At 41.8% G+C, this 12,995-nt stretch overlaps 1 protein-coding gene across 10 annotated transcripts in view; it reads left to right on the forward strand.

Moving 5' to 3' along the window:
* The window catches only part of LOC130290823 (diacylglycerol kinase eta-like), a 1,161,394-nt gene that overhangs the window by 1,093,945 nt on the left and 54,454 nt on the right, over positions 1–12,995 (forward strand). For all 10 annotated transcript variants that reach the window (XR_008847710.1, XM_056538928.1, XM_056538925.1 and 7 more), the window contains one exon: positions 11,921–12,007. Coding sequence is in view for 9 of the 10 variants with exons in the window: in XM_056538928.1 (XP_056394903.1) it covers positions 11,921–12,007 (87 nt within the window). In the remaining variant the exon portion in view is untranslated. The remainder of the gene's footprint in view (positions 1–11,920; positions 12,008–12,995) is intronic.

Consider the following 12,995-nt stretch of genomic DNA (forward strand, 5'->3'; position numbering starts at 1 on the left):
CGTTTATCATATCCCCCCTTAAACGTCTCTTCTCAAGACTAAACAATTGTAACTCCTTTAATCTCTCCTCATAGCTAAGATGTTCCATGCCCCATATTAGTTTAGTCACGCGTCTCTGCACCCAGTGTCCCTTTTATGGACAGGTGACCAAAACTGAACAGCATATTCCAGGTGAGGCCGTACCAATGCTTTATAAAGGGGGAGTATTATGTCCCTGTCCCTTGAGTCCATACCTCTTTTGATACATGACAATATCCTGCTGGCTTTGGAAGCAGCAGCCTGTCTTTGCATGCTATTCTGTAGTCTGTGATCTACAAGTACACCCAGATCCTTCTCTACGAGTGACTCTGCCAGTTTAATCCCCCCTAAGACATATGACGCATGCATGTTATTAGTACCCAGATGCATAACTTTACATTTATCCACATTGAACCTCATTTGCCAAGTGGATGCCCAGACACTTAGTCTATCCAAGTCATCTTGTAACCTATACACATCCTCTATAGACTGTACCGTGCTACAAAGCTTGGTGTCATCTGCAAAGATAGAAACAGAGCTGTTAATACCATCCTCTATATCATTGATAAATAAATTAAACAACAGCGGGCCCAGTACTGAACCTTGGGGTACACCACTAATTACCGGGGACCAATCAGAGTACAAATCATTGACCACCACTCTCTGGGTACGATCCATGAGCCAGTGTTCAATCCAGTTACAAACTAAAATTTCCAAACCCAAAGACCTTAACTTACCTGTCAGACGTCTATGAGGGACAATATCAAATGCTTTAGCAAAATCCAGAAACACTATATCCACAGCCATTCCTCTGTCAAGGCTTCTACTCACCTCTTCATAAAAGCAAATTAGATTATTTTGACAACTTCTATCCTTAGTAAACCCATGCTGGTTATCACTTATAATACTATTATCCCCTATGTATTCCTGTATGTAATCCCTTATAAGTCCTTCAAACAATTTACCCACAATGCACGTTAAACTTACCGGTCTATAGTTTCCTGAACAGGGGTACAGATATTACTGAACTTACCTCTCTAAGAACTCTTGGGTGCAATCCATCTGGCCCTGGAGATTTGCTTACATTTATATTACTTAACTTACCTTGTACCATCTCTACATTAAGCCAGTTCAGTACATTACATGATGTGTTACCAGCACTGACCTGGCCAATGTCAGCTCCTTTTTCCATAGTGTATACAGAACTAAAGAACCCATTCAGTAGCTCCGCCTTCTCTTGATCGCCCGTGACAACCTCCCCATTATCATTATTAAGGGGTCCTACATGCTCTGTCCGTGTTTTTTTTTGCATTTATATATCTAAAAAAATATTTAGGATCAGTTTTGCTTTCTTTGGCCACCTGTCTCTCGTTTAGAATTTTTGCTGTTTTTATTACATTTTTACAGATTTTATTAAGCTCTTTGTACTGTTTAAATGTTATAGCTGACCCATCAGATTTGAATTTTTTAAAAGCTATTTTTTTGTTGTTTATTGCTCTTTTAACATCATTTGTCAGCCATGTAGGATTTAGTTTTAATCGTTTATATTTGTTCCCCTTTGGTATATATTTAGCTGTATAGTTATTTAGAGTTGATTTAAAGATGTCCCATTTACCTTCTGTATCAGTATTTGAGAACACCTCCCCCCAGTCTATGTCCTGTAGTGCAGCCCTCAGCCCAGGGAAGTTTGCCTTTTTAAAGTTATATGTTTTTGCCTTCCCCGTCTGTCTTTGTTTTCTTCATTTTAAGTCAAAAGTAACTATATTGTGGTCGCTATTACCAAGGTTTTCCCGCACAGTTACTTTACCAACCAGCTCTGCGTTGTTGGAAATGATCAGATCCAACAAGGCATCACTTCTTGTTGGGTCCTCCACAAACTGGCCCATAAAATTATTCTGCAATAAATTTAGGAATTGTCGCCCCTTTGTAGTTTTAGCCAACCTCTGACCCCAATCTATATCTGGATAGGTAAAATCTCCCATTATTACCACTGTACCTGCCCGGAAGGTAGCCGAACTTCTATCTCTTCAGTGATATTAGGGGGTCTGTAGATTATACCAAGTATTGTTTTTTCAGTATTTCCCTCCTTTTGTAATTCTACCCACAGTGTTTCCACCTCCTCAGAATCATCACACACTATGGCATCGTTCACACTGACTTTTATACCACTTCTAACATACAGACAGACTCCACCACCTTTTCTGTTCATTCTATCCTTGCGAAACAATGTAAACCCCTGTAGATTTACAGCCCAGTCATGTGAGGAGTCCAGCCATGTCTCAGTGACCCCAACTTTATCAATATGTTCCTCCAGTATCAAGGCCTCAAGCTCCCCAATTTTATTTGCTAGGCTTCTGGCATTTGTGAACATACACTTTACATTTCCATCCTTTATGTTATTGGGGTTAATGGGATTCAAGGGTGTAAGTTTTATTTTCCTATGAAGCCTATTCCTATTAACTATTCTAACCCCTCCCTCCGCTCCACCCCCAGGTACATTTATAATTCCCACCTCTCTATCTACACTATCTTCCCCCTCTTTGCTGTAGGTTCCCTCCCCCCAAGTCCCTAGTTTAAACACTCCTCCACCCTTCTAGCCATCTTCTCCCCAAGCAAAGCTGCACCCTCCCTCATTGATAAATTAATTAAACAGCGGTCCCAGTACAGAACCTTGGGGTACACCACTAATTACCGGGGACCAATCAGACTACGAATAATTGACCACCACTCTCTGGGTACGATCCATGAGCCAGTGTTCAATCCAGTTACAAACTAAAATTTCCAAACCCAAAGACCTTAACTTACCTGTCAGACGTCTATGAGGGACAGTATCAAACGCTTTAGCAAAATCCAGAAACACTATATCCACAGCCATTCCTCTGTCAAAGCTTCTATTCACCTCTTCATAAAAGCAAATTAGATTGGTTTGACAACTTCTATCCTTAGTAAACCCATGCTGGCTATCACTTATAATACAATTATCCCCTATGTATTCCTGTATGTAGTCCCGTATAAGTCCTTCAAACAATTTACCCACAATGCACGTTAAACTTACCGGTCTATAATTGCCTGGCGAAGACCTAGAGCCCTTCTTGAAGATTGGTACCACATTCGCCTTGCACCAGTCCCTTGGCACAATACCAGACACCAGGGAAGTTTGCCTTTTTAAAGTTATATGTTTTTGCCTTCCCCGCCTGTCTTTGTTTTCTACATTTTAAGTCTAAAGTAACTATATTGTGGTCGCTATTACCAAGGCTTTCCCTCACAGTTACATTACCAACCAGCTCTGCGTTGTTGGAAATGATCAGATCCAACAAGGCATCACTTCTTGTTGGGTCCTCCACAAACTGGCCCATAAAATTATCCTGCAATAAATTTAGGAATTGTCGTTCCTTTGTAGTTTAGCCAACCCCGGACCCCAATCTATATCTGGATAGTTAAAATCTCCCATTATTACCACTGTACCTGCCTGGGCGGCCCTCTCTATTTGTTTATGCAGCCGACCTTCTATCTCTTCAGTGATATTAGGGGGTCTGTAGATTACACCAAGTATTATTTTTTCAGTATTTCCCTCCTTTTGTAATTCTACCCACAGTGATTCCACATCCTCAGAATCATCACACACTATGGCATCGTTCACAATGACTTTCATACCACTTCTAACATACAGACAGACTCCACCACCTTTTCTGTTCATTCTATCTTTGGGAAACAATGTAAACCCCTGCAGATTGACAGCCCAGTCATGCGAGGAGTCCAGCCATGTCTCAGTGACCCCAACTATATCAATATGTTCCTTCAGTATCAAGGCCTCAAGCTCCCCAATTTTATTTGCTAGGCTTCTGAACATACACTTTACATTTCAATCCTTTATGTTATTGGGGTTAATGGGATTCAAGGGTGTAAGTTTTATTTTCCTATGAAGCCTATTCCTATTAACTATTCTAACCCCTCCCTCCGCTCCACCCCTAGGTACATTTATAATTCCCACCTCTCTATCTACACTATCTTCCCCCTCTTTGCTGTAGGTTCCCCCCCCCCAAGTCCCTAGTTTAAACACTCCTCCACCCTTCTAGCCATCTTCTCCCCAAGCACAGCTGCACCCTCCCCATTGAGGTGCAGCCCGTCCCCACGGTAGAGCCGGTAACCGACAGCGAAGTCAGCCCAGTTCTCCATGAACCCAAATCCTTCCTTCCTACACCAGCTTCTGGATTTGTTCTTTCCTTTTCTTCTCTGTCTTGCTCAGACCATCATTAAAGTCTTCTTCCAACCGGGTTGACAGGTTGTTGGGCGGGGCTGGAGAGGACCCAGCAGTCATGGTACATATTGGCACCAATGACAAAGTAAGAGGTAGGTGGAGTGTCCTTAAAAATGATTTCAGGGACTTAGGCCGCAAGCTTAAGGCAAGGACCTCCAAGGTAGTCTTTTCTGAAATACTACCAGTACCACGAGCCGCACCAGAGAGGCAGCGGGAGATCAGGGAGGTAAACAAGTGGCTCAGAAGCTGGTGTAGGAAGGAAGGGTTTGGGTTCATGGAGAACTGGGCTGACTTCGCTGTCGGTTACCGGCTCTACCGTAGGGACGGGCTGCACCTCAATGGGGAGGGTGCAGCTTTGCTTGGGGAGAAGATGGCTAGAAGGGTGGAGGAGTGTTTAAACTAGGGACTTGGGGGGAGGGAACCTACAGCAAAGAGGGGGAAGATAGTGTAGATAGAGAGGTGGGAATTATAAATGTACCTGGGGGTGGAGCGGAGGGAGGGGTTAGAATAGTTAATAGGAATAGGCTTCATAGGAAAATAAAACTTACACCCTTGAATCCCATTAACCCCAATAACATAAAGGATGGAAATGTAAAGTGTATGTTCACAAATGCCAGAAGCCTAGCAAATAAAATGGGGGAGCTTGAGGCCTTGATACTGGAGGAACATATTGATATAGTTGGGGTCACTGAGACATGGCTGGACTCCTCGCATGACTGGGCTGTCAATCTGCAGGGGTTTACATTGTTTCGCAAGGATAGAATGAACAGAAAAGGTGGTGGAGTCTGTCTGTATGTAAGAAGTGGTATGAAAGTCAGTGTGAACGATGCCATAGTGTGTGATGATTCTGAGGATGTGGAATCATTGTGGGTAGAATTACAAAAGGAGGGAAATACTGAAAAAATAATATTTGGGGTAATCTACAGACCCCCTAATATCACTGAAGAGATAGAAGTTCGGCTTCATAAACAAATAGAGAGGGCCGCCCGGGCAGGTACAGTGGTAATAATGGGAGATTTTAACTATCCAGATATAGATTGGGGTCCGGGGTTGGCTAAAACTACAAAGGGGCGACAATTCCTAAATTTATTGCAGGATAATTTTATGGGCCAGTTTGTGGAGGACCCAACAAGAAGTGATGCCTTGTTGGATCTGATCATTTCCAACAACGCAGAGCTGGTTGGTAATGTAACTGTGCGGGAAAACCTTGGTAATAGCGACCACAATATAGTTACTTTTGACTTAAAATGTAGAAAACAAAGACAGGCGGGGAAGGCAAAAACATATAACTTTAAAAAGGCAAATTTCCCTGGGCTGAGGGCTGCACTACAGGACATAGACTGGGGGGAGGTGTTGTCAAATACTGATACAGAAGGTAAATGGGACATCTTTAAATTAACTCTAAATAACTATACAGCTAAATATATACCAAAGGGGAACAAATATAAACGATTGAAACTAAATCCTACATGGCTGACACATGATGTTAAAAGAGCAATAAACAGCAAAAAAATAGCCTTCAAAAAATACAAATCTGATGGGTCAGCGATAACATTTAAACAGTACAAGGAGCTTAATAAAATCTGTAAAAATGTAATAAAAACAGCAAAAATTCAAAATGAGAGACAGGTGGCCAAAGAAAGCAAAACTAATCCTAAATATTTTTTTAGATATATAAATGCAAAAAAACCAAGGACAGAGCATGTAGGACCCCTTAATAATGATAATGGGGAGGTTGTCACAGGCAATAAAGAGAAAGCAGAGCTACTGAATGGGTTCTTTAGTTCTGTATACACTATGGAAGAAGGAGCTGACATTGGCCAGGTCAGTGCTGGTAACACATCATGTAATGTACTGAACTGGCTTAATGTAGAGATGGTACAAGGTAAGTTAAGTGATATAAATGTAAGCAAATCCCCAGGACCGGATGGACTACACCCAAGAGTTCTTAGAGAGGTAAGTTCAGTAATATCTGTACCCCTGTTCATGATATTTAGAGATTCTCTGGTGTCTGGTATTGTGCCAAGGGACTGGCGCAAGGCGAATGTGGTGCCAATCTTCAAAAAGGGCTCTAGGTCTTCCCCAGGAAACTATAGACCGGTAAGTTTAACGTGCATTGTGGGTAAATTGTTTGAAGGACTTATAAGGGATTACATACAGGAATACATAGGGGATAATTGTATTATAAGTGATAGCCAGCATGGGTTTACTAAGGATAGAAGTTGTCAAACCAATCTAATTTGCTTTTATGAAGAGGTGAGTAGAAGCCTTGACAGAGGAATGGCTGTGGATATAGTGTTTCTGGATTTTGCTAAAGCATTTGATACTGTCCCTCATAGACGTCTGACAGGTAAGTTAAGGTCTTTGGGTTTGGAAATTTTAGTTTGTAACTGGATTGAACAGTGGCTCATGGATCGTACCCAGAGAGTGGTGGTCAATGATTCGTACTCTGATTGGTCCCCGGTTATTAGTGGTGTACCCCAAGGTTCAGTACTGGGACCGCTGTTGTTTAATTTATTTATCAATGATATAGAGGATGGTATTAACAGCTCTGTTTCTATCTTTGCAGATGACACCAAGCTTTGTAGCACGGTACAGTCTATAGAGGATGTGCATAAGTTACAAGATGACTTGGATAGACTAAGTGTCTGGGCATCCACTTGGCAAATGAGGTTCAATGTGGATAAATGTAAAGTTATGCATCTGGGTACTAATAACCTGCATGCATCGTATGTCTTAGGGGGGATTAAACTGGCAGAGTCACTGGTAGAGAAGGATCTGGGTGTACTTGTAGATCACAGACTACAGAATAGCATGCAATGTCAGGCTGCTGCTTCCAAAGCCGGCAGGATATTGTCATGTATCAAAAGAGGCATGGACTCAAGGGACAGGGACATAATACTCCCCCTTTATAAAGCATTGGTACGGCCTCACCTGGAATATGCTGTTCAGTTTTGGTCACCTGTCCATAAAAGGGACACTGCGGAGTTGGAAAGGGTGCAGAGACGCGCGACTAAACTAATATGGGGCATGGAACATCTTAGCTATGAGGAGCGATTAAAGGAGTTACAATTGTTTAGTCTTGAGAAGAGACGTTTAAGGGGGGATATGATAAACGTATATAAGTATATTAATGGCCCATACAAAAAATATGGAGAAAAACTGTTCCAGGTTAAACCCCCCCAAAGGACGAGGGGGCACTCCCTCCGTCTGGAGAAAAAAAAGTTTAGTCTCAAGGGGCGACACGCCTTCTTTACCGTGAGGACTGTGAATTTATGGAACGGTCTACCTCAGGAACTGGTCACAGCAGGAACAATTAACAGCTTTAAAACAGGATTAGATACATTCCTGGAACAAAATAAGATTAATGCTTATGAAGAAATATAAAATCTCATCCCTTCCCCAATATCGCGCCACACCCCTACCCCTTAATTCCCTGGTTGAACTTGATGGACATATGTCTTTTTTCGACCGTACTAACTATGTAACTATGTAACTATGTAACCATGACTCACCACAAAATCTGCCAGAAAACAAACATATTATGCTCCACACCTTTTCAGAACATTCCCCACCTGTTACCCACCCTCAGTGCCCCAAATAATGCCTCACTTGGTGCTCTGCATAGTATAAGGCAGTAGATAAGTGTGTTAGGGGAAAAGGGTAGGGGGATTGGGTGGTTGTGGGTTGGCAATTTCCCCTGCCCTATTAGGTAATGCCGTGTATAGGTAAGGAAGTAGGTGAAGCCCCCAGTAGGTAGTAGGTTATGCCCTCAGGTTGGTCATAGGTAATGCCCTCAGTAGGTAGGTAGTAGGTAATGACCCCATTTGATATTGCTTCCATTATGTAGTGTTCCCACAAGGTAGGTAGTAGGTAGTTCCCCCAGTAGATAGGTAGTAAGTAATTACCCCAGTAGGTAGTGCATAGGAAGGTAATGAACTCCGTAGGTAGTAGGTACTGCCCTCAGTAGGTAGTTTCTTCAGTAATTAGTGCCCTATGTAGGTAATGAACCCAGTAGCTAGTGCTCCCAGGTAGGTCATGCCCCCAGCAGGTAGTGTCCCTTGTAGATAGTGCACCCAGTGCCATGTAGGTAGTGCCCTTATTAAGTATTGCCCCTACTAGGTAATGTCATATAGGTTCTTAAATAAATAAGTAAATAAAACAAGAAACCCACTGACTTTTCCGCCAATCCTGTGCTGAGGCTAGGCTCATAGGATCCTCCAGAGCTGCACGGGACTTCTCTGGAAGGCCAAGTGTTTGATATCATCAATACACTCCTTGGGGGAGATTTATCAAAACCTGTGCAGAGGAAGAGTGGTGCAGTTGCCCATAGCAACCAATCAGATTGCTTCTTTCATTTCAAAATGAAAGAAGCAATCTGATTGGTTGCTATGGGCAACTGCACCACTCTTCCTCTGCACAGGTTTTGATAAATCTCCCCCCTTATGTATATAACGTAGACTATTTGTATATTGTACGTACAGGACCAGAAGACTGCTTGCTATGTTACATATGCTATTTGCCTACTGTACGTACAGAAGCAGGAGACTGCTGTTTAAACAGTGGTGAAATGCTTCTGTCCTTCGGCTGCACCCCCCACCTGACAGAGGCCCTGGTCAGAATGATTTCTACGATACTAAACTTGGATAGTTTTTGTTTTGCTTTATGATTTTAAAAATAATTGCCAAAAAGAAAAAAATCTGTTCATTGCCGCATAAGGAACTATGTGATGGCAAATTTTTGTGCCATGAGCTGTAGTTTTTAATGGAACCACTTTTGTGTAGTTCTGATTTTTGCTGTAACCAAAAGCAATTTTGGCTTTTGGAATTTGTAAACGTCCAGGATCAGAAATGTAACCCCTTAAGGACGCAGCCCTTTTTCACCTTAAGGACTGAGCCCTTTTTCGCAATTCTGACCACCGTCACTTTACGAATTAACGCGAAAAAGCTTTTACCGAATATTCAGATTCTGAGATTGTTTTTTCGTGACATATGCTACTTTATTTTGGTGGTAAATTTTCGGCGTCCTTTTTTTGTGAAAAATACCAAAATTTCATGAAAATTTTGAAAATTTAGCATTTTTCTAACTTTGAAGCTCTCTACTTGTAAGGAAAATGGATATTCACAATACATTTTATTTTTATTCACAAATACAATATGTCCACTTTATGTTGGCATCATAAAATGGACATATTTTTGCTTTTTGAAGAAATTAGAGGGCTTCAAAGTAGAGCAGGAATTTTCTAAAAAATTCATGAAAATTGCTAAATCTGAAGGGACAGATGTTACAGAACTACAACTCCCAGCATGCCTGGGCAGTCAAGGCATGCTGAGAGTTGTAGTTTGGCAACATCTGGAGAGCTACCGTTTGGGCACCACTGTAACAGTGGTCTCCAAACTGTGACCCTCCAGATGTTGCAAATCTACAACTCCCAGCATGCCCAGACAGCCTTTGGCTGTCTGGGCATGCTGGGAGTTGCAGTTTGGCCTTCCTAGTGGTTGCCACAGTAAAGATCGTTTTACTTTCACTTTCAATTCCCCCCCACCGTCGATTCCCTACCTGATCCAGTATCCAGCAGTATCCAGCAGTCTCCAGCGAAGATCCCGGGTCCCCAGGCATCTTCTCCTGCAGGTACGGCCTCCATCTTCTTCCCACGTTCCCCTCGACATCCAGGGGCGGGCAGAACAGGGGTTTCCATGGCAACCCGCTGTCCTGCGCTGCCGTTGGTCAGAAGTCCGTTCTGACTAATGGCAGGGGATAGAAGGAGATCGCAGCTCTGCGACCTCACTCCTATCCCTTAGGCTGATCGGGGCTGTCGCTGACAACTCCGATCAGCCCTATTTTCAAGGTAATCGGGTGCCAGAGAATTGGAGAAAATTGCATGTCTGAACTGACATGCGATTTTCTCCGATCGCCGACATGGGGGGGGGTCTCAGGACCCCGCTGGGCGATGTGCCTGCTGAATGACTTCAGCAGGCATCCCGATCCGGTCCCCAACCGGCTAGCGGCGGGGACCGGAATTCCCACGAGCGTATCCATACGCCCTGCGTCCTTAAAGACTCGGGATGCAGGGCGTATGGATACGCCCTGCGTCCCGAAGAGATTAATACTTTGGACAATTCCGCACGCTGTAGCATATATGTTTGTTTGTTTGTTTTTTAAATGGGAAATGCGTGATTTAAATTCTTATTAGAGGGGATTTTTATATATTTTCAAAAACATTTTTACTTTTTTTTACACTTTGTTGGCACCCATAGGAGCCTATTATGTGCAATTAGTCGAATGCTTATATAGATCAATGTAATGCTATTGTATTACATAGATCTATGGCAGGCATAGGCAACCTTCGGCACTGCAGATGTTTTGGATTACATCTCCCATGATGCTTTGGTAGTATTTTGGTTGTAAGAGCATCATGGGTGCCGAAGGTTGCCTATGCCTGATCTATGGGATAGGTGTTCTATTGCTAAAGCCTTCCATAGGCAGGCTTTAACAACTGCTGAGCCACGGGAGATGCCCAGGCTAAGGTAAGGCTTCGGGTTGCCCTACCAGCCCTTTGCCCACCCCCCCCCCCCCCTTGATTATAGTGCCACTAGACACCAGAGATGAGCCGGATTTACTGTTTAAACACCAGAATGGCAATATTGATGGCAGAATCTAAACAGTTACATGACTGACATTGCCATGATCGCCTATGCCTGTCATGACTGGCAGATGGTGGCTGCAGATTGCAGGCATCTGCCAGTTATGGCGTGGACCTGACTCTCGTGCCCCCGCCATACTCCCTCCCCCGCCTCATGATGTACATGTACGCCAGGAGTCTGGAAATGCGTGTAAATATATGAAGTGGCAATGCAGAGATCTCTTCAATTATCTGTTTATATTCAAGACTGTAACAATAAGAAGGGGGCATTCTAGATGTAACAACATTTTTACACCAACACAGAAGTAGATTCTTTACTGTAAGAGCAGCAAGACTATTGAAAAATAAGAGTTCAAAAGAGGTCTAAATACATTTCTGGAGTGTAAAATTATTACTTGTTATAAATACTAGCCTGGAAAAGGGTTGTTGATCCAGGGATTTATTCTGATTGCCAGATTTGGACTCCCTAAAATGTGGATAATGACCTACTACCTCATGGGTTTCTTGCCTCTCTCTCAATCAATACTGCAGGGTCATATGCTGAATTGGTTGGACATATGCTTTTTCAGCCTTACAAGCTGAGTTAGTATGACACTCATTTAAAAGCCTGGATAACTCTTAAAACAAGTTAGGAGTGTTGGAGATGACTATAATGATTCTGATTGCGGATCAATATATCAAAAAATATATATATATTAATGCTAATCAAATGCTTCAGAAAAACATTATTTTTCTTATCAGATATATCAGCTTAGCTATTTGCTTGTAACCAAGAATTGAACCAGCTCTCTGGGATGACACTTGAGATGTACTTCCTTAATAAAGAGACTTCTTTTTCTTCTGCTTTGGCTGAGAAAGGAGATTGTACCAAACTCTCTTGTCTGCTATTCTTTTCTTACGTCAACACTCAGCATAAAAATTGGACAGCGGCAGTCACTCATATTTGATTGTTTTAACACTAACATAGAGTTTTTAATAACATTCTCATTTTTCTTTTGCAGTTGCTGAGCAGGAACACAGCAGTTGATGTGGCTATTAGTCTCAAGGCGTTGTACACTGAAACCAGAGCCTTTATGGGAAGTAAGCAGGTAAGTTTCTGACAATCATTTTATAATGTAACGTAAACATAATTATCTCTTTTCTTTCTTTTTTTTTATTTGTACTTTATTAAAATTTGAATAATTAAACCAGATGTTTCCGATGTGAAAATTCTGTGAACAGTGCAGCAGAATCCTCTTGAAATCAATGGGAATCTGCTGCTGCTGAATCCCTGTGTGGAATTACAATGTGGAATTGGGCACAGAAATTACATTGTGTGAACATCTTCTTTGGATGCATCCATTGTTCTCCATTTTTCTTTGTGAGCTTCCATCATATGCCTCTGATAGAACTCCACAACACAGGGGTTTTACTAGGAAAGACTGATCCTCATTGCAATATCTTGAATGGATTCCATGCAAACATGAACATTTACCAGCTTTATGTAAAACATATATTGTATGTAGCTTGTATGTAAAACACATATTCATTCCAGTTGCATAAAAAATATACAAATATATGCATTTTTTATCGTCCTTCCCTGCCGTCGGCCAGCCGTTTTTAATGTGAAAAATAAATAATGATTTTAAATATAATACTTTCTTTTCTGATGTCATTGTGCACCCTTATATTTTTCCGGGACTCTTTCTCCCACCTAAATGATAATTTGAAGGCAATTTTTTTAATGTAACTTCAGAAAATCCTACCAGTGTAGGAACAAACGATCGGATCAGGTTCTCACCCCTGTGAAGAAGACTTTTAAACAGATGGAGTCGGACAAATAGAAAATAATAAACTGGTTTAATGCAGTAATACAAGCGCTAATAGACTAAGCGTTTCAAGGGGTGGGACCTGCTCTTCTTCAGGTCCAGTGATAGTTTAACATCAAGCATCATTTCTACAGAAAATGCCCCCGAAAGTAGCGATTTATAGTAAAAAAAATCACAGCGGTAATCAAAGAACAACATGTGAAATATTATTTAATATAGTAAAAGGAAGAATAACTACTTTACTATCAAAAAATATTATTCAGTTGCC

This window comes from Hyla sarda, chromosome 9 (assembly GCF_029499605.1).
Source record: "Hyla sarda isolate aHylSar1 chromosome 9, aHylSar1.hap1, whole genome shotgun sequence".
Lineage (NCBI taxonomy): Eukaryota > Metazoa > Chordata > Amphibia > Anura > Hylidae > Hyla > Hyla sarda.